Source organism: Rhinatrema bivittatum, chromosome 2, assembly GCF_901001135.1.
Source record: "Rhinatrema bivittatum chromosome 2, aRhiBiv1.1, whole genome shotgun sequence".
NCBI lineage: Eukaryota > Metazoa > Chordata > Amphibia > Gymnophiona > Rhinatrematidae > Rhinatrema > Rhinatrema bivittatum.
In genome coordinates, this window is record NC_042616.1 from 756,959,191 (window position 1) to 756,985,284 (window position 26,094).

At 43.7% G+C, this 26,094-nt stretch overlaps 1 protein-coding gene across 1 annotated transcript in view; it reads left to right on the forward strand.

The window, feature by feature from the left end:
- Positions 1–26,094, forward strand: part of COL14A1 (collagen type XIV alpha 1 chain) — a 521,812-nt gene that overhangs the window by 377,418 nt on the left and 118,300 nt on the right. Inside the window, 2 exon segments of the mRNA XM_029591954.1 lie at positions 12,286–12,395; positions 13,623–13,781. Coding sequence (XP_029447814.1) covers positions 12,286–12,395; positions 13,623–13,781 — 269 coding nt within the window.

Here is a 26,094-nt window from a genome sequence, read left to right on the forward strand (position 1 = left end):
AGTAGTTAAATCACAAGCAGATTGTGATAAATTGCAGGAAGACCTTGTGAGACTGGAAAATTGGGCATCCAAATGGCAGATGAAATTTAATGTGGATAAGTGCAAGGTGATGCATATAGGGAAAAATAACCCATGCTATAATTACACGATGTTGGGTTCCATATTAGGTGCTACAACCCAAGAAAGAGATCTAGGTGTCATAGTGGATAACACATTGAAATCGTCGGTTCAGTGTGCTGCGGCAGTCAAGAAAGCAAACAGAATGTTGGGAATTATTAGAAAAGGAATGATGAATAAAACGGAAAATGTCATAATGCCTCTGTATCGCTCCATGGTGAGACCGCACCTTGAATACTGTGTACAATTCTGGTCGCCGCATCTCAAAAAGATATAATTGCGATGGAGAAGGTACAGAGAAGGGCTACCAAAATGATAAGGGGAATGGAACAACTCCCCTATGAGGAAAGACTAAAGAGGTTAGGACTTTTCAGCTTGGAGAAGAGACGACTGAGGGGGGATATGATAGAGGTGTTTAAAATCATGAGAGGTCTAGAACGGGTAGATGTGAATCGGTTATTTACTCTTTCGGATAGTAGAAAGACTAGGGGACACTCCATGAAGTTAGCATGGGGCACATTTAAAACTAATCGGAGAAAGTTCTTTTTTACTCGACACACAATTAAACTCTGGAATTTGTTGCCAGAGAATGTGGTTCGTGCAGTTAGTATAGCTGTGTTTAAAAAAGGATTGGATAAGTTCTTGGAGGAGAAGTCCATTACCTGCTATTAAGTTCACTTAGAGAATAGCCACTGCCATTAGCAATGGTTACATGGAATAGACTTAGTTTTTGGGTACTTGCCAGGTTCTTATGGCCTGAATTGGCCACTGTTGGAAACAGGATGCTGGGCTTGATGGACCCTTGGTCTGACCCAGTATGGCATTTTCTTATGTTCTTATGTTCTTATGTTCTTATCCTTGCAAATGTATGATGTATATTAACAATAATCGATATGTTTATTTTGAGCCATCATAATTGCGTTATTTTTTGGATAACTATAGTTCTGTGGAAGCTGAACCTTAGCAAGTCATGGGTATTTACTAATGTTTAAACCTCTCCTTTAATTTTTCCTTACATGTATTTTTCACTTCTTTCAATTGCTCCCATAAATACCTTGGATCTCTCCTTTTCCTTGTTTAGGTAACCTATTAGGAGTTTTCAAAAAGATATGATTTGAAATATGATATTGATTTACATCTAATATTGTAGATGAAAATATTGTTGGAATAATATAAGTGATGTATTAGCTTTGAAACTCCGTGTTAACTATGGAAAAATTAATAAATAATAAATTTAAAAAAAAACAAAAGGCTGCGGTGGGATGGGAACCTTCTTGCATTTATGGTGGGTATGCCCACTAAGTACAATCTTTGTGGGCACAGTTTTCGGAATGGCTGAGTGCTATTCTTAAGGTAAAATTGATGCTGACATCAATGCAAGTACTCCTGGGGGCCGAAATATTATCAGGTACATGCAAAGGCTGGTTATTCAAGTGGTATTGGCTACTTGAAATGAAATAGCATTAAAGTGGAGAGACACGACGATCCCCTCATTGCAATCAGTCCAGGATCGAGTTATCGCAATAAAACCTCCACACATTTCTCAAAAGTGTGGACTCCATATGTTCAGTGGATGTCTAGTTTACAACCGATACCATCGGCAGCTGAGTAAACTTCACTGGGGTAATGGAGTATATATATTTTCTAAATCAGAAAGCGGACTATAGCACTGTTAACTCCCTGTACATAGGAACAGCGGAGGGTGGGAGAAAGGAGGGTGGGAGGGGTGGAAGGGATCGGGGGGAAAGTTCAAAATGGGGAAAAACTGGGATCACTTTGATATTTCAGGTATTACTTATATGGATGGGGCCTAGATGTTTTGAGTTGGCTTAAAAATTAAGAATGATTATGTTGGTTCCATTTGTATCTGTTGAATCAGTAATGCAATTTTGTATGCATACAGTGTGGATAGAAAACTATGGCCTGGATTTATCAAAATGCACTAAATATCGCATGCGATAGAAAAAAGGGGCGTGTTTTATGGTAATAGGCAGTTTATCGCAATTACCTATGCGAAGCGCTAAGTTACCGCAAATTGCCAGCGTCCGATCCCCCACACAGCAACAAATGGCCGCTGTGCCGGGAGCCTCTGACCCCGCCCCTTTAGTAAAGCCCTGGGACTTACACGCGTCCCGGGGCTTTACACGTGTCACCAGGCCTTTTGAAAATAAGCCCGGCGCACGCAAACCTGGTTATGCGCGTAAATCTTCCAAAAGTTTTGCTTGTTTTATACTTTAGTTGTAACCCACACTAGGCTTTTTTGCAAACTTGTGTAATTAAGTATAATAAATAAATAATTTGACCTATTAGCCTTCTATTTTTTGAATAAGGAGTGGGGAATGAAGGGGCTGTGGGGCCCACATTTCAGTTTGGAAGTTGGGGAGGGAGGAGAGAATTTATTGTCGATTTTCAGCACTAGATGATTAAGATTAGGTACACAGTCTGAATATTCTAAAATTGGATGGCTAAGTTTTAGCTGGCTAGATTTAGAAGCATTTTCAGCTAAAAACTAGCCGGTGAGTTTCCCTAAAGGTATGCAGCTAAAATGAGCTTGTTATCCTGGAGGTAGTTTTTTAATATTGACCTCATAGTGGCAAATGTTCTAAGCTGCATTAGCATCAGCCATTAATGTGCATATTAATAGTGTTGATGAGGTACATGCATTAATGTGGACAGTAATCTACAAAGATAACATAACCTCCCTAAAGTATAGTTTTGTTTTGTTTTGGGGTTTTTTTTGCATTAGTGATGTATTACATTTTGCTTATTTCAATGTGCGTTATTTTTCACTGCGCTAATAAGTAACGAGCTATTTGCATTCTTTTACATCTCATTACCTCATTAATATAGATTTGCAGTAACATTAACATAAGCTTATTTACATGAGTTAACATGCTGTTAATACACATTAACCATGTATGTTAGGTAACAAGAATGCTTAAAGTACATTAACAGTTGCATTAATGCAGTTTAGTACATTGACCCCCCCTTAATTACTTAGGTGGTTTAGGTTGACAGAAGACCAGAGTCCTCCAAGTCCCACCTTCTTCTGATTGCTTAACTGCTCTTTCTGCAAGAAAATCCAATATGCCAGAGTGGCAGTAACAAATGCCTCTGAACTACGAGAATTCCTTTTCTCTACTGTTCAAATATTTTGTCAGCAAGTATGATCAAGTACAGGCTGTATAACGTGGCACATACTGCCAGGTCTCGCAGAGAACTGTCAGTTACCTTTTAAGTATTAGTAATGTGTCTCCTGTATGCCATCCTCTAGTTGTCTGAAAAGTATGCCTTCCATCAAGAGGCTAATCAGCTTGCGCACAAGAGTTATGATGCACCTTAAACATATAGGAGATAATATATGAGCATAAAATATGAGTGCTGAGAGCACTTTTCTCATTCAAGAATGTGAAGGTCATTTTGGTTGCCTTTTATAATCCATCAAAATGGTGCCTAGAGGCAGAGATTATCTAATAAACTCTACATGGAATGGGCCTAAACAGGCTACCATGCATGCATAGCCCTCATTCAGCAAACATGTTCATCACCTTTCAGCGTGTAGTGTTCTTGAAAGCATGACTTCTGTTCTTACAAGGTTCTCTTTTCCTTGAATAAAAAATAACCCAAACAACTGGGGACCCTGATTTAAAAGCTTCCTTGTACAAAAAAAATAAAGGTTATTTTTATTCTTTAAGTTTCTTGCCACATAAGGAGGTCAATGTTCAAAGCCATTTCCCTGGATTTAATAGTGAGTTACCCCAGGTAATATGCAGCTACGAGCATATGCAGGTTTCACCGCACACATACTTTTAGGGAAACAATGTGTGCACACCTGACATTTTTATCCCCTCTCAATTGACACATGGGCGCTTCTAGCATGCCTTCTTTGTGCTTGATCGTTATCAAAGAGAAACAATAAAGCGCATGGGTTGTGTTTTTTTTTTAATTAGCTGTATTGCAAGTGTGCTAGAAGTATCTTTACCACAGAGGCAGCAGCTCTGCCTCAGTTCCACCCCAAATCTGCCCAAGCTCCATCCATGTTCCCATTGCCAATTTTTTTATTTTAAATTTACAAGTAATATTAGGCTATCTTAATACATTCTTCTTATAAATCATAGAATATAATTATTCATTCCCAGGCCAATAAAATACTTGATGTTAGAAAACCAGACAGAATGATAAAGGAGAAAACGACAAAACAGAACATGCTGAGCTGCTATAGATCCTGCACAGAAAATACATGCTAGCAGATTATTTCACCTCAGTTACAAGTACAGAACATAGACCTCACCAAATACAGCATGAGACCATAATGAATAAATAGAAACGTGCAGACAACTGAACTTGAAACCACAGCAAGCCAGACTCTGTATGCAGTGCAACAGTGGAAAAACAGAAACATCACCATAGCTCATAAAATATCAAATAATAAAATTAAGAAATATCAAGCATTAATCATAATAGTAAAAAAAGCTAAGAAAAAGAATATTTCAAAACAGATGACAAATAGAATATTCAATAATTAAAATCATATACAAATGTTTAAAAAGGTCCCAAAAATCAATGAAATAGTTAAAAAAAAAAAAAAAAAAGAGACCTATCAAATAACGCCTAATAATTAAAACTAATAAGGATAAAATAAATTGGCCATCATACGTACCTGGGAACTTCTGATTTACAGTCACCCTGAGATTGTCAACGATCAGTTGGGGGAGGAAAGGGGTTCCCAAACTTTGTCCTGTCCTGTGTGTGTATATATATGCACACACAAAAAAACACTCCAACAGGAGTGGGAAAAAAGCACATTAAAAATCTCCCATTAATATTGCATTGCCAAAATTGGTTAGATTCCCTGATTTCTCTTAGCATTTCATCATCTGTCTGATCATTTTGACCAGGTGGATGGTAGTATACTCATATCACTATGGGGTAGGTTTTAAAAGAAGTGTGTGAGGCCTACATGTGCGCGTGCTACCTGGCACAATTGTGCACCTTGTGCGTGCCGAGCCGCGCTGCCTTCCTCCGTTCCCTTCCCTCTAACCTTACCTTCTCACACCTTCCCCTAACCTTTCCCCCCCAGTCCTACTCTAACACCCTCCCCCCCCCCCCCCCGACTCTTGCCTTACCTTTTGTGCCTGCCAGCAAACTGCTGGCACGCAATCCTCCGACATAGCGCAATGGCCACTCTGTCGGAGGCCTCTTGCCCCTTTTGTAAAGCCCCAGGACTTACACGCATCCGGGGCTTTACACGCATCACCGGGCCTTTTTAAAATAGGCCAGGCACGCGTAACCTTTTTAAAATCCAGCCCTATACTCTTACCCAACACTCATGGGATTTCTATCCATATAGATTCTACTGTGCATCATATTGTATATGATCTTTATCCTGTTGGACTCTATGGCTCCAGGACATAAAGCGCCACACCCCCACCAAGTTGATGCTCCCTATGTGATATAATTTGTATCCTGATTATAGCACTGTCCCATTGGTTATCCTCCTTCCACCAGGTCTCTGAGATGCCAATTATGTCTATCTCATCATTCATTTCCATACACTCTAACTATCCCATCTTACTTCTTAGACTTCTGGCATTGGCATACAAAGCATTTCAAAGTGTGTTTTGTGTTTGTATTAACAACCTACTTTCAGTTGATAGGGTTAATTTGGAATTGTTTAGTTCAGGTGATACTGTATTTTTAGGCACATGGACTACTTTTGCTTTTATTGGAAACTCTCTATTGGGATGCCTTAATTCTCCGGTTTCCTTTGAAGATACCTTCCTCCAAACCATGCACTGCTGAGTGACTGTCAGCTTTCCCACTTGTTCTAATTTAAAAGCTGCTCTGTCTCCTTTTTAAAAGTTAGCACCAGCAGCCTGGTCCCACTGTGGTTGAGGTGGAGCCCATCCTTTCGGAAAAGTCTCACCCTTCACCAAAAGGTTGTCCAGTTCCTTACAAAGCCCCTCTTTCCTGCACCATCATCTCATCCACGCATTGAGACTCCAGTTCTGCCTGCCTCTGGGCACCTGCACGTGGAATAGGGTACATTTCAGAGAATGCCACCCTGGAGGTTCTAGATTTCAGCTTTCTACCTAAAATCCTAAATTTGGCTTCCAGAACTTTCCTCCCATATTTTCTTATGTCATTGGTGCCCACATGTACCATGACAGCACTGTCTAAAATCCTATCTATGTGACGTGTGAAATCTTACACATTCGCACCAGGCAGGTAATTTACCAGGCAGTCCTCATGTCTACCAGCCGCACAATTATCTACATTTCTAATAATCAAATCACCAGCTAAGATGTCCGACCTAACCCTTCACGTCTGGGCAGTAGCCCTGGGAGACTTGTCCTCAGTGCTTGTCCTCAGTGTATCACCTGGAGAGTAGGTCCTTGTTACAGGATGACGTCCTGCTACACCAGGGTTATGCTCTTCAACCAGGAGACCTTTCTGATCAAAGGCAGCACCGGGGCTGCCAGACTGGATTTGGTCCTAGGCTTCTATGTCCCTGAAAGTCTCATCAATGTACCTCTTTGTCTTCCTCAGCTTCTCCAGGTCTGCCACGCTAGTCTCCAGAGATTCTCTGAGAGCCAAGAGCTCTTTGCACCAGGTGCACACATACAACCTCTTACCGGCGGATAAAAAAAATCATACATGTGACACTCAATGCAAAAGACTGGAAATCCCCCCTCTTGCTGCTGGACTGCTGCCTTCTTTTTAATTTTGTTGAGTTCCTAGTTAAGTTTAGGTTGCTATGGGCATTGGAAATGGAGTCCTTTAAATGTATAGGTGTATTCACTAATTAATCTGGTACTGACCTACAAGGGAATGATTAAACTCTCAATAAGGGCTGGTGCAATATTATGATTTAGATAAGAGCCTGATTGATTTTTAATGAGAAAGTGTCTCAAGGAGCTAGGGATGGGTATGAGGGAAAGACAGACACTAGCATTAACTCTCTCAGACACACAAAAAAACCTCTAAAGAATATACCCCAGTATTTTTTTTAATTTATTATTTATTAAAAAATTTATTTTTTAAAATTTATTATTTATTGAAATTTCAAAAAAGAACTTACACAAAGAATCCACTTTGTTTCAGAAACATGATACATGCAATACACAGATAAAGTTGAAGAGACATATCCAATCACAATAATTCACTGTATCTATTAGACCACAACCAGTAGTGGTTTTATAGATACAATATAAAGAAAAGACTTAGCTTACTACTGCTCCCAAATTATATATTAGCATCAGCTAAACTTCATTCCTTCCAAGTGATAACATTTTCTTAGAATCAACAAAGATCTTAAGTTACTTGGGCAAGAAGAAAACAAAGTTTTCTCAATTATATTTGACTATAAACTTACACAGGCACACTCCAGGAGAGAGGGGGCGCCAGCATGGCCACTTGGCTAGGGCCTACAGTGTTCGAGGGGCCTATTTTTGTTGGGCAAAATTTAAAAAAAAAACTAAATATATCTATTTCTAACATGTATAAATAAAAATTCAATTGTAATTGAAGAATTTGCTAAGAAAAAGCTTGTAAAGCGTTCTTAAATAAATACAAATTATTTGGGAAATTTAGAAAACGATTTCTCTTATTAAGTATCACATCAGAACCTTACATAGGGGCCTACTTTTCTTATCTGGCATGGGCCTAATTCCTGCCCTCTCCGGCCCTGCATGGGTATCTTAGAAAGAAGGTAGGCCCTATGGCTAAAGTATCCTGATGTAATGCCGGGAATCCTTTCCTTCTTTCTTGCGTGACCATAGCTAAGTCAGGAAATTATCCTTACAGAATGGCCCATAAAAGGTACAATGAATTTCCTAAAATATTTCTTCATTACTAAACTTAAGTCACTGTCAGAGAAAAATGATACCAATAGTGTAGCTTGTTCTATCACTTCATAACTCGATAATTCAAGATATTCCGTCAGATTCGCCATGTCAATAGCAGGTGATTGAGTTTGAAAGCCTGAACTGGATGATAAAAAATAAACTTTATCCAAGGGGGGAGTTGTATCGGAAGAAAACTCCAAAACTTCAAGAAAATACCTCTTAAGGGTTAACAGTGGTAACTCTCCCACAATCCTTGGAAAGTTCAACAGTCTGAGATTTAAATGCCTCAGTCTGTCCTCTATGAATTCTATATTTCTATTCAATGAACCGCTGTCTTGAATTAAAGTATTCTGTACTCCTTTTATAGTGTGAATTTCTTGTTCTACTTGTATAAATTTCTGATGAAACTCCTGTTGTTGAGATATATTGTTTCTACACATAGAGTCAACTTGCTGAGATATAGCATTAACCTTAGAAGAGCACTCTGAGATAGCTTTTCCCATCATTGAAACAAGGTCCCACAACAATTCGATTGTGACCACCAAGGGTTTCTGAATCAAAAACGGAACTCCGTCCAAGGCCTGAGATCCAACCTCCTTCTGCTCACCTCCAGGGATTCTCATCAAGCAAGGGGGGGGGGTCCAGGCCACCGGTGAAGATCTTATGAACTCTCAGCATGGGGGGCCGGGGGTACATCGAGGCTGCTCCCTCGGCGTCCAAAGCTTGAGAAACCAATTCGGGACTCAGCACGACAAGCTGCTGCGAATCACCCCGTGTTGCCGGTGGTAAATGAGCATCTAAGGGGCTCAAAGATACCTCCTCCGAGGCTGGGGTGAGTTCTCCTCTTCCAACCTCAGCAGCTGGATCCAGAGTCCCCAAAACAGGGGCCGCCGCCAAACATTGCAAAATTGTTTGCTGCCCGGTAGGAGGAAGGGGTTCCGAGTGGTAAGTTCTAACTTTCCCTTTCCTCTTGGTCAGCATTGGAAAGGGCATTTTAGCTGGAGAAAGAAACTAAAAAGAAGAGAGCCAGGCAGAGCAATGTCAGCGTTAAGCTGCCATCTTGGCTCCTCCCCAGTCCCTCTCCAAAATTTTTAAAGTTCTAAGATTTACCAAAGCAATTCTTACTGATCCTCTTCAACCACCAGTAAGTTGATCTTCTCTCAGTGGATTGAGAGATTTGAGTTTTGCGCACCTAATGGCATGTGCTTTGGTCCTTTTCTATTGCAAAGTGTGAGGGACCTCTGGAAGCTGGGGCTGTGGAGTTTGAAGCCCGTTCCCAGCATCCCCCTCTTTTGGGGGATGCTGGGAACAGTATGTGGATGATCCTTTTGGTCCTCTTCTACTGCAAAGGGTGAGAGGTCTCTGGAAGCTGGGCCTGTGGAGTTTGAAGCCTGTTCCCAGCATCCCCCCTCTTTTGGGGGATGCTGGGAACAGTATGTGGATGATCCTTTTGGTCCTATTCTACTGCAAAGGGTGAGGGGTCTCTGGAAGCTGGGCCTGTGGAGTTTTTTTAGCCTGGATTATTCAGTGTGACTTCTGGAGATCTCTCCTGGGGGGTGCTGGAAACAGTATGCAGATGAGCCTTCCGGTACTCTTCAGAGGCTCTCAGTCTTTCTGACCTTTCTACCTAAACCATTAAGTAAGGATCATAAGTAAAACCTCCTGGTCTCTCAGTTCTATCCACTGTTAATTTGATTCAGCTGTGATTGTAAATGATCTTTGATCATTGAACTGTAACTGTTTGTATTGTAGTCCACCTTAAGACATGCCATACTGGGTCAGACCAAGGATCCATCAAGCCCAGAATCTTTGAGACAACTCATGGATAAAGATGGAATATCAAATGTCTATAAATAAATAAATCTCAAAGCTGCAAAACAGTGCAACATGGCAGTGACCAGAGCCAGAGGAATGCTAGGGAATATTCATGTGGTATTGTGTCCAGTTCAGGAGACCATATTTCCAAAAGAATATATACAGAATAGAACTATCTGTATGGTGTGGAGTCTGCAACAAAAGCCCTATGAAATGATACTCAAGAACCTCAATATGTAAACCCTAGAGGATAGGAAAAAGAAGAACCAACATCAGAAAATATTTCTTCACGGAGAGGGTGGAGGACGCCTGGAACATCCTTCCAGAACAGATGTTGAAAATGAAAACAGTAAATGAATTTAAAAAGGCATGGGATAAACACTATGGATCCCTAAAAGCTAGAGCTGGTAATAAAGAAAAGAGTGCATGGGAGTAACCTGCATGGAGCGGCAGCTACTACCCCTAACATACAGCATGAGGATTACTACTCTTAACCATTTAGCTTTCATGATTTTGACGCAACTGCAATATCACTCTCTGCTTCGATGCTGGGGGATTAAACAATGGGCTCAAACTTTTAAGGTCCAGAATAATAATGCATAGTAATTAGGGAAAAAGTGGAAGATTGCTTCTATGGCCAAGTCCAAAAGCAAAGCACATTAAAGCAGCATTGTCTGAATTATCAAGAAGACTTCTCACCCTGTAAAATGTTGCTAGCAGTAATTTTGTTATGGGTTTGACAGTTGCTTGGTTTTGATTGTTAATATTACTACCCTTAACATTAGCTTTGAGGATAACCTGCATGGAGCGGCAATTACTACCCTTAACAGAAACATAGGAGAACCCGCACAGAGCAGCAGTTACTACCATAAGAAACTTTCTGGGCAGACTGGATGGACCATTTGGTCATTTTCTGCCGTCATTACTATGTTGCTATGTTACTATGTAATTGAGAGATTCAGAGACCTCAAAGATATATAATAATGCATAAAAACTAAGCATTTTTCAATGGGACGTTCTAGAACTAGATTTGTCATGAGACTCTAAAGGGTTAGACTCAGGAGTAGCATAGGGAAATATTTCTTCAAAGAAAGGATAATGGATACATGGAACAGCCTCCCAGTGGAAATGATGGAGACAAAAACAAAACAGTAATAGAATTTCAGAAAGCCTGGGATAAGAAAAGAGGATCCTTGGTTAACGTAGAAACATCAAAACATAGAAATAATGGCATAAAAGAACCAAACGGTCCATCCAGTCTGCTCAGCAAGTTTATGGTATTTATTTATTTATTTATTTATTTAAGGTCTCTTTTATACCGACATCCGTTGACACATCGCATCGGCTTGTGGTAGCATCTGCCACACCATATAGGTCACCTTCATAATTTGTTTCCCAAACCATCAAATTCAGGGCATTTGTCGGTTGCTGTCTGAGCCCAACTCCCCATCACTTCCTGTCCTGCAATTGAAGCAGAGAGCAGTGGGAGTTGCATTAACAGTATTAGACTTATTGGTTGAGGGTAGCAACAGACATCAGCTAGTTACCCCCGTTCCTATTTGTTTTCCCAGACCATAAAATTCATTGTCCTTGTTGGATGCTGTGTGAATCTAATTCCCTTTTCTTCTTTCCCCCCTACTGTTGAAGCAGAAAGCAATAATGGAGTTGCATCAACAGTATGAAGGCCCATTGGTTAAAGGTAATAACCACCACACCAGCAAGTTACCTCCATGCATTTCCATCCTCTATCCTTTGTGGAACCACAGTGTTTATCCCATGCCCCTTTGAAATCTTTCACCATTTTTGTCTTCCCCACCTCCTCCGGAAGGGCATTCCAGGCATCCACCACCCTCTCTGTGGAGAAATATTTCCTGATGTTGATTCTGAGTTGTCCACCCTGGAGTTTCATTTCTTGACCCCTGGTTTTACTGATTTCTTTCCAACAGAGAAGGTTTGTTGATTGTGCATCATTGAAACAGTGTTAAAGATGTGAAGGAAAAGCTGAAGATCAACTGTGGTCTCTGGCACTGCAAAAGGAAGCAAACTGGGTCAAGCAAATGGGCCTTAGTCTTTATCTGTTATCATATTCTATGTTTCCATGTAATAAGGTTTAAAACACAGACATGAAGCAATCCGTCAAGGCTGATCTATCTCAAGTGCCATTTTTAATAATTAGATGTGGTTAACTAACAAAATATGAGTAGAAAACTTTCAAAGTTATGTCAACAGATTTTCTATTAACATTATATTAGCTATAAAAATGTAGCATTAACTTGAGTTAAAAGGAAATTGAAATAAATGTATCGATCTCTGATCATCATGTCTAATATACATCTAAAGAAACACCCTATGTGCTTTTAAACAGCACCTTTGGGTAGTTCTCATGTTGGTTTAATGAAAGATCGGCAATCTGCAAAGAATCCAGTTCTCTCCAGGACCCACACAGTTACTAGAACTGCATACTGCTGTTATGCATAAAATATTTTTTGTTATTTCTGCTTTATAGATGGTGGAAAAACTCTGACATTCTTTAACTATGATTACAAAGGAGAGTTTCAGACTGTTACATTTGAAGGACCTGAAATCAGGAAAATATTCTATGGAAGTTTTCATAAGGTTAGTTTAAATAGATTTGTTTAGCATCAGTTCATTAATATTGGTGATAATCCTGCAAGATGTCCAGCATGTAAAGGCGTAAACTTTTCATGCATTCAAAAGGGGAAGCCGAATCACTCGGTAATGGAGCAATGTTAATTTTCAAATTCAGCAGAAACATTTAGAGATCATCAGATTATAGATCTTTACAACAATTAAAACATGATTACTGATTAAATAAATATTTTGTTTAAATTAAGCAAACAGTTTTTAAGCTAAGGAGAGACTGTGGCAGCCAAAACACTTGTCATTTGAAGGTTGTATGTGTCATGGGTATTCAGTGGGACCAAGTCACCCATTGAATACACTTGAATAAAGTTATACAGATAACTTAAATGGATAACTTTAAACCTAACCGGATATATTTTGAATGTAGCTGGATAGGTTTAAAGGTATTTGAGTAAGTATATCTGGATATGTTTAACCCTACTAGGCTACATTCAGAATACATCCGGTTAGGTTTAAAGTTATCAAGGTAGCGCTAAAAGTGGATGGGAGCACAGTAAGACTGTACCAACTCCCAGCTCGGATTTTAAACTTTGGAGGGATCCGGGTAAGTCACAAGGGTGGGGTAGAGATTGCAGACAGGTGTGGTGTGCACGTGGCTTTTCATTTAACTATTGTGCATTGAGGGTCTCAGGTCACTATGGCCCATGTCTTTTATTGTTTTATTTTGATGGATCAGGAGGGTGGAGAGGAGGAATTGGGAACTATGCCTGCACATATTTAAAGTATTTTGGGGAGGTGTGGGGGAGCAGGGGGATCGGGCCTGCAGGCACAAAAGGGTTTATTTTTTTAAAAATATACTTAATCAGCTATATTCTGAAAGTAGCCGGTTAAGGATACATTTAGACCTGATCTAAGCATGAACAGATTTAGCTGGATAAACTTAGACAGACAGCACTGATATTCAGCATTACCTGGCTAATTTTATGCCTCATTCCACAATTCCTCTTTTTTTATCCAGATACGTTTTAGCCAGATAATGACTTATCCAGTCAGGGGGGGAAATATTTAAAACCCCAAATTTGTCTGGCTTAAGTCCCGAACTTAGCCAGATAAAACATTTTAAGTATAGACCTCATTGTGTCTAATGGGTGTCGTGGCAAAAAAAATGGTAACTGAAAAGGTTTTGAAATTCTGTTCCATGATTGTACCTAACTTTCCACATATTTTTCTGTTACATAGTTGCATGTAGTCATCAGCAAGACTACTTCCAAACTAATTGTAGACTGCAAGGAAGTGGGTGAAAAGGCAATTAATGCAGCAGGCAATATTACCACGGATGGTATAGAAGTGCTGGGGAGAATGGTCAGATCCAGAGGACCAAGGGACAATTCTGCACCAGTAAGTAGACAGGAAAAATATTTTGATAAGAAGATGCATGTTTCTTTTAAATTTGTTTGGTTTCTAATTTAGCACAGCTTTGAGCCAGTGATCAAACAAAATTAGAATGCTTATAGAGCAGCCAAAGAGAGAGCAAATGTAGTCTTTTTTTTATTATTATTATTTTTCAACTCAGAAAATATCTTTGGCTGGTGAACTTTTCAGTCACAAAATATTTTCAGTTGTGAAACCCATGTTTTAAAGTCTTCAGCTCTGTGCCAGGCTGGAAATGTAATCCTTCAGGTTGTATCCCATGGCTCCTGCTTTATATAATAAGGAAAGTCATGCATTCTGGCAGCTTAGCATATCAGTGACACGTATTATTTCAGAATCAGGAATATAGGCACTATGATTGCAAGCTCCAACAAAAATTCCTCTGGAAACAAAAAAAAAAAAAAAAGCTTTTTGGCCTCGGGCTTTTGGATGATAATTAATATACATGCATCTCATGACGGAACAGAGGAACCTTTGTGAGCACATTCCAGCAATAGCAGACAAAGAGAGTCTTACTACAACTGGTAATTAACGAATTCTTTGTACAGGAACTAGGAAGGAAATTGCAGCTCTTGTTTAAGTCATACAAGCTGTTGAAGGATTAGTAGGTTAACAAACTGTCCTATCACTGATATATTTGGTTACGTGAAGCATAGACTTCACAATGGTTTATACAGAGATACAAATCTGTATCTAGAGGCACAATTCCTTTTGTTCCCTTTATTGTTAATTGTTTTATTATACAGTAATAAATAAGAGCCTGTATGTTTAATGCCAGTTTTGGCAGCCATGGTTGGATGCATAAAGAGGGTAATTTTCAACTCCCCACGTGGAAGGAAAGTCTGCACAACGTAGACGTAGACTTTACCGAACAGTTTCAAAACGAACTTATGTGCAAAAATTTGCTTTGAAAATCCTTCCTCAATTGGCTGGGTACAGATTGAAATGTCCATGGACAAAGCTACCCCTGCTCCAAGCAGAGGAGTGTTTTGTGCATGGCAATTTTGAAAACATAAAAGTATGCGTGCAAGTCATATCCCCACCCCAACTCTGCTTTCTGGAACGTCTACTCCTAGTGCATGCAAAACCGGGTTATGCACGTATCTTTGCACGCACTGGCACCTGGTTGATGTTCAAAGTGCCAATTAACAGGTAGATTTTAAAGCCTTGCACATGCAAAAACGGCCACATGTGCGCATAAGGAAAACCTAATCAAGGAAACCCTAATCTCCCGCAGACCCACTCTACCATCCACTTTAGGAAACCTTGTGCATCCGACATACTCAGTGAATACCTTTCCAAAGAACTCCCCAACCTGGATACCACCAACCCCAACTCAGCACTCCTATCTTGGCACAATATCACCGAATCAATAGCTAATAAACTATGCCCCAAAGCGATGAAAATAATCAACTTGACACAAAAAAGGAAACAACCCTGGTTCTCCCCAGAACTTAAGCGGATGAAACAAGATCTCAGACACAAGGAAGGCAAATGGTGTAAGAACCCCAACACCACGACATTGTCCGACTATAAACGCACCTGCCATCTCTACAAAAACACCATCCTATGGACAAAAAGAGATTTCTACGCCAGCAGAATTCACGATCTACAATTTGACACCAAGGCCCTGTTCTCCTACGTTTCCCAACTCACAAATCCTCTGCCCCTTCTATCCCAGACGATCAGGCTCAATCCAAAGCAAATGAGCTAGCACTCTTCTTTCAAAAAAAAATTTCAAACACACTAGCGCTCCTCCCCACCAGCACAACCCCTCCCCCCCTAAATTCCAACACCCCATCTCACTCTGGAGCCAACCTGGACACCTTCGAACCCACAACTCCACTGGAGATTGAGTCCCTACTCAAGAGGTTGAAACCATCCAGCCACCCGTCAGACCACATTCCAACAAAACTACTGCTTCTCATTCCGGCACTATCTCCAGACCTTTGGCCAACATCTTAAACTGCTCCCTATCCCAAGGAATCTACCCTGATAGGCTAAAAACTGCTTCCCTTATGTTACAGTTTTGGCTGCAGTGCAACCGCCTCACCACCAGGGGTCCCTCTAGTGCTGGCTCTCCTGACAGGCCCAGGCCATCTCCCCTGTCCACTCTGTTCTGGGTTGGCCCTTATAACCCTGCCTGACAGTTCCCTCGGTGCTTCGGCATCGAGCTCACCTGGGCTCCCTGCTCTAGCCTTGCGCGGCCTTCAGGCCTTTCCTTGCCTTGCCCTGCGCGGCCTTCGGGCCTTTCCTTGCCTTGCCCTGCGCGGCCTTCGGGCCTTGCCTTGCGCTGCCTTCGGGCCTTCTTCCTCGCTTTTCTTACCTGGCCTACGGGCCTTCTGACCTGCCTTGCCCCGCTAATGGTGTGTGGCCTACGGGCCTTCTGTGTATGTGTGGCCTACGGGCCTTCTGACCTGCCTTGCTCTGCTTACGGTGTGTGGCCTACGGGCCTTCTGTGTATGTGTGGCCTACGGGCCTTCTGACCTGCCTTGCCCCGACTACGGTGTGTGGCCTACGGGCCTTCAGTGTGTGTGTGTGTGGCCTACGGGCCTTCTGACCTGCCTTGCCCTGCTTACGGTGTGTGGCCTACGGGCCTTCTGTGTGTGTGTGGCCTACGGGCCTTCTCTGCCTTGCCTTGCTTACTGTGTGTGGCCTACGGGCCTTCTGACCTGCCTTGCCCTGACCCAGCCTGAACCCAGACACTGCTACTTGCCGCCTGCCCTGACCCAGCCTAGACCCAGACACTGCTACTTGCTGCCTGCCCTGACCCAGCCTGAACCCAGACACTGCTACTTGCCGCCTGCCCTGACCCAGCCTGAACCGAGACACTGCTACTTGCTGCCTGCCCTGACCCAGCCTGGAACCAGACACTGTTTCTAGCCATTCCTGTCTCTCTCCACCTGGAGCCACCCTGCTGGGTGGTGTCCACGACTCCTGACCGGAGCCCAAGCGTAACAGTATGCCGAAGCCACCAAATTTCCAGGTGAAGAGATAGGTCTTGGTACTACCGGTGAGCCAATTTTTTCTTTTTCCTTCTACTCACATTATGCCTCAGCCTCCAAGTTTTTATGTCTGTGCTTGTTGCCAGACTTTGAATTATCCCAGTTACAAGAACTGTCTTGCCTGTCAACTCTCAGACCAAGAACACTGGGTATGCAGTGGTTGTCATAAGAGGAACGTCTCAGTCTATCAGGAATGTTTAAATTGTTTAAATCCTAAACCAGGGTGGTGGAAATGCTCCTGTCTTCCGTGTCTGTTACCACCAGGCAAACCCTGCCCCCTTTGTTCTGCTTTAGGATCAGCTGTTCCATTAGAAAAAACAATCAGCTCTCCTAACCGGTATTCTGCTTCTGGCTCCACTAAAACAGACATTTTAGCTGGCAGTTTGTGGATAGAAAAACCCAGGACTTACCTGGCCAAGAAGGCTTCTGTGACACCAGTGCGAGAGCCTCAGGAACAGGTTTCTCTCAAACGGAGAGAGTTGATTAACTCTAGCAGGGCTCTGCTTCCCACAGCTGCTGTTGAGACACTAACGAGCACATTTCCTAGACGTCCTAGAACTGCCTGTGCCTTCTCTAAACTGCTCCTCCAGAAACAAAATAAGGATCCCCAGAGTTTGGCTCGAGGTATCAAGCCCACAGCAGTGCAACCTGTGTCTTCTATGTGCACTGCTTCTAACCTTGCTGCTCTGCCATCTGAGCCTGTTTCATCACCCCAAGAGGGGGCCAAGCCTGCTGCGTCGCCCCAAGAGGGGGCCGAGCCTGCTGCATCGCCCCAAGAGGGGGTCCAGCCTGCTGCATCGCCCCAAGAGGGGTCCGAGCCTGCTGCATCACCCCAAGAGGGGGCCGAGCCTGCTGCATCGCCCCAAGAGGAATCCAAGCCTGCTGCATCACCCCAAGAGGGGGCCGAGCCTGCTGCACTACCCCGAGACGAGCCTGCTAAACCGCTCCTGCTGCCACCCCCGGAGGGGCTCAAACCGGTACCACTAACAGACTTTCTGACTCAGCCATCTGAGCCTGTTGAATTGCTCCAGCTGTTGCTGCCCTCGGAGGGGGTCTGATTTCATTTTTGAGTACCCCCTGCTAAGATGGGACCCAGGAGGAGGGGGAGGCCTTGCGGAGGGGGTACTGTTACAGTTTTGGCTGCAGTGCAACCGCCTCACCACCAGGGATCCCTCTAGTGCTGGCTCTCCTGACAGGCCCAGGCCATCTCCCCTGTCCACTCTATGTTCTGGGTTGGCCCTTATAACCCTGCCTGACAGTTCCCTCGGTGCTTCGGCATCGAGCTCACCTGGGCTCCCTGCTCTAGCCTTGCGCGGCCTTCGGGCCTTTCCTTGCCTTGCCCTGCACGGCCTTCGGGCCTTGCCTTGCGCTGCCTTCGGGCCTTCTTCCTCGCTTTTCTTACCTGGCCTACGGGCCTTCTGACCTGCCTTGCCCCGCTTACGGTGTGTGGCCTACGGGCCTTCTGACCTGCCTTGCTCTGCTTACGGTGTGTGGCCTACGGGCCTTCTGTGTATGTGTGGCCTACGGGCCTTCTGTGTATGTGTGGCCTACGGGCCTTCTGACCTGCCTTGCTCTGCTTACGGTGTGTGGCCTACGGGCCTTCTGTGTGTGTGTGGCCTACGGGCCTTCTGACCTGCCTTGCCCCGACTACGGTGTGTGGCCTACGGGCCTTCAGTGTGTGTGTGTGTGGCCTACGGGCCTTCTGACCTGCCTTGCCCTGCTTACGGTGTGTGGCCTACGGGCCTTCTGTGTGTGTGTGGCCTACGGGCCTTCTCTGCCTTGCCTTGCTTACTGTGTGTGGCCTACGGGCCTTCTGTGTGTGTGTGGCCTACGGGCCTTCTGACCTGCCTTGCCCTGACCCAGCCTGAACCCAGACACTGCTACTTGCTGCCTGCCCTGACCCAGCCTGAACCCAGACACTGCTACTTGCCGCCTGCCCTGACCCAGCCTGAACCCAGACACTGCTACTTGCCGCCTGCCCTGACCCAGCCTGAACCGAGACACTGCTACTTGCTGCCTGCCCTGACCCAGCCTGGAACTAGACACTGTTTCTAGCCATTCCTGTCTCTCTCCACCTGGAGCCACCCTGCTGGGTGGTGTCCACGACTCCTGACCGGAGCCCAAGCGTAACACCTTAAACCTCTTCTGAAGAAACCCATCCTGGACTCTAGATAACTCTCCAATATCCGCCCCATCTCTAATCTCCCTTTTCTTGCTAAACTCACGGAGAAATTGGTAAATACACAACTCTCAGACTACCTGGAGAAACAGAAAATCCTCTACCTATCCCAATACGGCTTCCGTAAATCATTCAGCATGGAAACCTCTCCGACCACATCCTCATGGGCCTAGACAAAGGGCTCTCATTCCTTCTAGTCCTTCTAGACATCTCTGCTGCGTTCGACACCGTGAACCATGCCATCCTACTAAATCGCCTCTCAGACATCGGATTATCAGGATCGGTCCACAGCTGGTTCAACTCCTTCCTCAACAACAGAAGCTTCAAAGTCAAAATTAATAATAAAGAATCTCCCGACATCAAATCAGCCTTAGGCGTACCCGAAGGCTCCTCCCTGTCACCTACCCTCTTCAACATCTACCTCCTACCCCTTTGTCAGCTGCTCACAAACCTAAAATTAATACACCAGCTCTACGCAGATGACGTACATATTCTGATCCCCATAACAGAATCTCTCCCAAAAACACTCATTTACTGGGATAACTGCCTCCAATCCATTAACCACCTCCTCACCAGCCTGAACCTGGTTCTCAATGCGGCCAAGACCAAACTCCTTCTGATCTTCTCCGACCACACGGTCTTAACCCATCAGACACCCCCCAACACCCAGATCACGCAAGTAAGAGACCTAGGGGTTATCCTCGACAACCATCTGAATCTAAAGAAATCCATTAACAACACAACTAAGGATTGTTTTTATAAACTACAAGTTCTGAAAAGGCTCAAACCCCCTCCTCCATTTCCAGGATTTTAGGACTGTCCTTCAATCCACGCTATTCTCCAAGACAGACTACTGCAACGCTCTCCTCCTTGGGCTCCCCATCTCCTCCACCAAACCTCTACAGATGCTCCAGAACACAGCGGCTAGAATCTTAACCAACACCAACCGAGGAGCACATATCACTCCTATCCTCCGGAACCTGCATTGGCTGCCAATAAAATACAGAATCTTGCACAAGTCCCTCACCACAATCCACAAAATCATCCACAATCAGCTACAACTAGACCTTCAAATCCCACTCAAACTATACTCATCCTCAAGACCCATCAGAGAAGCGTATAAAGGAACCCTTCAAGTCCCCCCAACTAAAGCCACGCATCTATCAACTACCAATGAATGAGCATTCTCTACAGCTGGTCCTGCCATTTGGAATAACATGCCCACAGACCTCAGACTGGAACCCTGCCCTCTAACCTTTCGAAAAAAAAACTTAAGACTTGGCTTTTCCTTCAAGCCTTCCCTTAACCATCAATATACTACCTATTCAGACTCCGCTTACCTGACTAGAATCCCCGCCTAATTTCGGCAATATGTTTCTTATTTAGTTCCGCTGTCCTTTGTTTCTGGCTACCCTAGCCCCCAAGTTCTATTTCCTTGTTCTATGTAACTTTGCCTCTTTGTTAAATGGTTTATTAAGTTAATCCCCATGTTCCATGTAAATCGATTTGATATGAAATATATTCATGAATGTTGGTATAGAAAAGTATTAAATAAATAAATAAATTGGCCAACGGGAGCCGTGCAAATTAGCCAGGAAGGGTGCGTGTACATTGAGGTACTCATGCCCTGAAAAAGTAAGTGGAAAAGGGGCAGGGCATGGGCATTCCAGAGGTGGGGCCAAAAATGACGCAAATAACTCCAATTTTCTTAAGCTGGCGCTCATGTGTTAGGTGCGTCACTTTGCTACTGCTCCTTGTTAGGCTCAGATGTCTGGTGAACATCGGGAAAGAGAGAGAGAATTCTAACAAGAGGAGTTGATTTGTATACTGTAGTGTCTGCTAGCTGTATTGTACAAATCAACTCCTTTTCATCACTTATAAGGTCTAAAGTTCTTTAATGATGTTAATTTTACAATGGATACCTCTGAATGTCTCTGTAACAATAGCCCCCCAACCCACCTCCCAAAATCTGCCCCCTTACAATGGTCCGTATATAGCGTATCAGACTGAGCCTTATAAAGAGTCTCTCAGTCTCTCTCTCTCTCTCTACTAGTGTAGTTGCATGCATGATATATAATTGAGCATCCTTTTAAAATTTATCTGAAGGGGTAAGAAGGAAATTATAACATTTGATTAAATAGAAATATAGGAATTTCAAAATATGGCAGATAGGGAATGCAGACCCTACTTGATCTCTGTATTTAACCTTAGTACTAAGAATCATTTATGCCCTAGGGTTTCTTGAATTCTAGAACTCTTCTTGCCCTGATATCTCTGCTCGGAGATTGTTTCATGCATTCACCACATCTGTGAAGAAATGCTTCTGACATTACTCCTCCGCTTTCTCCCATGAGGTTCAAATCATGAACCCCTGGCTCTCCAATCTCTTTTCTACCCCAAAATATTTGCTTTTGAGTGCATTGTTTGTGTATTCATGCAAGTATTTAATGCATATTGTATTTTATCTTCACAATTTCATTAAGGCTTATGGAAATTCTGTAACGCACAGGTGGTTGCATGATTTTATGAAAAGAAGTATTTTGTTTTTAAGCATGATAACACATGGTTAAATTATCAGCTTTATCTTTTCTACATCTGGCTGGGTTTCTTATTATCTTTACAATCTCAACTTACATGAAAAGTTATTTCTTTGCTTGTATAAATAATATAAAATAACTCAATGGGATAATATGTGATGGAAGTGAATAAAGTAATTGATGATAGGAATTAGGCATATGGAAAAACCAACATAAATAGACACATTTTATTCTGCTGGAGGTGGACTCTTGGGCTGAGGTGGGGTTGACGCAACCTGTAGGCGAGAACCTGCGGGTCCCCACCGTCAGCAGGTGGAGTGGGCTGAAGCGAGAGGCCACTGGAGCTTCACCTATACCAGCTCACATTCCCCTCGGGTTGAGCCTTTGGGTGCCGGGACCGGCAGGACTTAGGCGGGCCTTGAGGATAGCTAATGGTAGAAAGCGGTTCAGCCCAGAGACAGCAGTCTGTAGATGGCATAGTTCTATCCCGGGCGGTATCTGGTATGGAAACTTAGGCACCAAGGAACGAGGAGAGACTTGTTATGGCTATGAGGTGTTTGAGTGGATTCTTGGGTACTGTGGAGATGACCACGCCCATGAGGAGGAGCCCCGTGAGGAACCACAGTACTAGGCTAGACTCAAGACACATAATTAGCTAGCAAACAAGGGCAGGCTAAATACCTGGATGGCGTGATGTCACTCGACGGGGACGTCCCCAAGGTTCCCGCCATGACGTGGATAAAGACGTGGGTAGCATGCGCGCGCGCACCCTAGGAAGCCCTTAGGAGAAACATGGCGTGAGGCTTTGCCATTGCCATTCCAGGGACGCCGAAGAGAGCGGCATGCAGATGCAGTGGTGGCCATCTTCCCAAGGCTAGTGGGGAGAGCAGAGAGAAAGGTGAGGCACAAAGGTCGAAGCCGTCTTAGACCGACGGACGCAACAAGACTGAAGGTGCCTGAGCAAGTAAAGGCCAGAGTCTTAGCAGTCCACGTCCAGAGGATAGGTACAGAGGTGTCACTGTCAGGCTAGAATCAAGGGTGACGGCAAGTAGGAGTTATAGCAAGCAATGAAAATCTCTGAACTCAGGAAAGTCTATAGTGTAGTCATTCATAGCAATGCTCAGGGCACAGAGATAGCAGGTGTGGTCAAGCGAAGCAATGGTCAAGGCATGGAGATAGCAGGCGTAGTCAGGAGAAGCAATGGTCAAAGCACGGAGAAGGCAGGCGTGGTCAGACGTAGCAATGGCAGGCTTGGAGAAGGCAGGCGAGGTCATTCGAAGCAGTGGTCAGGCTTGGAGAAGGCAGGCGAGATCAGACGTAGCAGTGGTCAGGCTTGAAGAAGGCAGGCAAAGTCAGGCGTAGCGGTGGAGAAAGCAGGCGAGATCAGACGTAGCAGTGGTCAGGCTTGGAGAAGGTAGGCGAAGTCAGGCGTAGTGGTGGTCAAAACCAGAAGTCACTACAACATACAGACGAGACGAACGAAGGACGCAGGAACCAGGTATCAGACAGGAACTCGGGAATAGGTAAACCACAGAGGCAACTAATACTTGGAGTATGAGGAGACCTATTGCAAAGGCAATGCTGTGGAGCGAGGCCTGAGCTTTTATACGCTGAAGGATCTGACGTCAGCATCTGGGTCCGTGGCCAGGTTCCCGCCGTGGGCCCTTTAAAGGAATTACTGATGCGCGCATGCACGCCTAGGGAGGTAGAGGATGGAATCTGTTTGGATAGGTGAGAGGGCCGCGCCACGGGGCTGCTACGGGCGGCGCGCTTAACACATTTTTAGTATCATCAGAAAGAAGCCAAGGAAGAGGCCTCTTGAATAACAGGTGGGATCAGGGGCAGAATGAGAGTGATTTGAGACCCGGGCAATAAGGGTCATTGGCCTCTAACTTCCCATCTGAGACTAGGGAAGAGTGCAGTCGGCCCTAGGTCACTGCTGTATTGCGCAAATGGTCAGTCCACCCCTGAGTGAGACACTTTCCCATAGAAATGTTTGGAATTAGAGAAAATTTGTGAAAGCAAATGGTAGACATTTAATACATGGTGAATTTGGATGGAAACAGCACAAGGGAATGTAGCAACTCAGGAGGAGAATCTAACAAAGGCTTGCGTTTCCCTTGAACTTGCTTCTTTTTTTTATTAATTCTCCAGGTGTTAGCTCACAACATCACATTTCTTGAATAAGTCCAGGATACTCTGTTCATCACGAAGGCTCCCTGCAGGTTTCTGCATCTAAAGGGTTGGGTATAACAGGGTAGATATTCAAAAGCCATTTAGAGGGATAACTGAAAATAATATTTGACGACTTAATGCAGCTAAATTCTAGCCAAAACTCTTTATCCATCTAGAATTTAGCCAGATAGGTTGGGGGTGGGGGGTGTCCTGGGGCGGGTGATAGGAGTTCTGGGAAGGAGCAGAGTTAGCTGGTTTAGCTAACCTAACCGGCTAACTCTGGCCTCACTGTGGGCAGGTCTAAAGTTAGCCAGATATACCTATCCAGCTAACTTTTAAGATAGACTGGTATATTCAGTGGCACTGCTGCACAGCTGAATATCCCGCTTAAGTTAGCTAGATAGATATATTGGGCTAACTTAACTAGCCACTCAGAGACTGAATATCAGTCCCATGGTATCCATTCGTTATAAATTCTCTTTTAAAACCAGTATTTATTTATTTTCCAAACAAAGTGCCAATATATTTAGGATACTGTGGAGGTTCATGGTACCAGGATCCTAGGCCTGTATAAAACTGAGCTGGCCACTCAAAGGAGGAGCAGGATCACCCCACCTCTCCCAATATAAAATATAAGCTGCAAAGCAAACTGTGATCTGTCTTAGAATGTAATTAAAATTGGTTTGAGGGAGGCACTCTTCTGCCATGCTACGGAATGGCTACATAAATCTGATGCTTCTTCCCCACCGTTATTAATCAAAGCCCTATTGCTTCTAAAAACTTAATTTCAGTACTGAAATACCATGCTTACATCCCTCATGCCTAGTTACGGCAACCAGGAAAAGAACCGCCGATTTGAAGCAATTCTCTTTCCATAAATTGCCGGTGGGGATGGCGGTGGACGATGGCAAGCAGGCCACAAATGTGGCCAGGGACTCGACTTTGAAAGAAACGGAAGCACCACTTCTTACCACCCAGGACGAATCTGGTCAGTCTCCAGACGCTTTGGATTTTCCTACAAGGTCTGAGCTTAGGGAATGGTTCCTAGAGCTACAGGCCAACATGAGGCAGCGTAAGTCTGACCTCATGGCGTCCATAGCAGAAATTTGAGAGGACCTTGCCGCCATGGGGCATCGGGTCGATGAGTTGGATTCTTGAACCAAGAATCACAGAGCCACATTGTCTACGCTGAGCGCACAGAACAAGACCTTAACCTCTGAACTTACCATCTTATCAGAGAAATTAGAAGATCTGGAGAACCACTCCCGGTGGTTGAACCTCAGGCTGAGAGGAGTTCCTGAATCAGAGGACTTTGCGGACTGTAACATCACTGCCATCGCTATCTGCAATTTTATTCTTGCAAGCAAAGGCAGAGTAGCTGATAAGCGCCTGAATCTGGAGCACCGCAACAAAATAGAGAGGGCCCACAGGGCTCTGGGGCCTAGATGCAACAATAAGCCGAGGGATATTGTCATCAACATTCATAGTTTACACAGAAGAGACCATTTTGAGAACTGCATGAGGGAAAAATTAATGGAAGTGACGAGGGATCAAATTTTCAGTATTTAATGATCTAGCTCCTACCGTGCTGCGTAAGAGATATGACCTCTGCGAAGTTACAGGCACCCTGCGCCAAGAAAACATACACTGTCAGTGGATGTTCCCTTTCACCTTATCCTTCCAACATAATGGCATTTCCTATAGGGTCAAAACCCTTCCTGATGCCGCAAGTGCTTTCCAACAAGCAGGTCTTATTATAAATATCCCTAATCTCACAGTAAGAGAGTTCAGAATTTCCAACAAGCAGGTCTTATTATAAATATCCCTAATCTCACAGTAAGAGAGTTCAGAATTTTAAACATAGTTTTTCTTTTCTTCCTTCAGATTTACTGTGAACTATCTGGAGCTTTGATTTTCATATGTTATAAGGTTGTTATTATTTATCAGATGGGGGAGGTCTGGTTTGGTGTCTTTTCCATAGACACGGTATGCCCCACCAGTGGTGGGTTTCACAAGTTGGGGTTTGTGAAACATTCTGGGGGGGAAACAGTGGGGATATTGGGTTCTTTGGCACTTTGTAATTTTAGATTCTCCTTTCCTTGAGCTCCATAAGGGACACAGACATTTCAGGGCTTCACTTTCGCATTTCCATCTCCATGTAATTACAAATGATCCGTATAATTTCACTTAATGCCTCAACACCTTTAGGAAGCATTTTTTACTCCATAAGGAGCTGATTGCGCAAGATGCCACAATTGCCTTCATCCAGGAAACCCATCTACGCAAGAGCCATAAACACTTTCTATCTATTAACTTGTACTTGGCGGCCAGTGGTAAATATGCTAAATATGCAAGTACTGGCATCCTTATTTCCTCCCAACTAG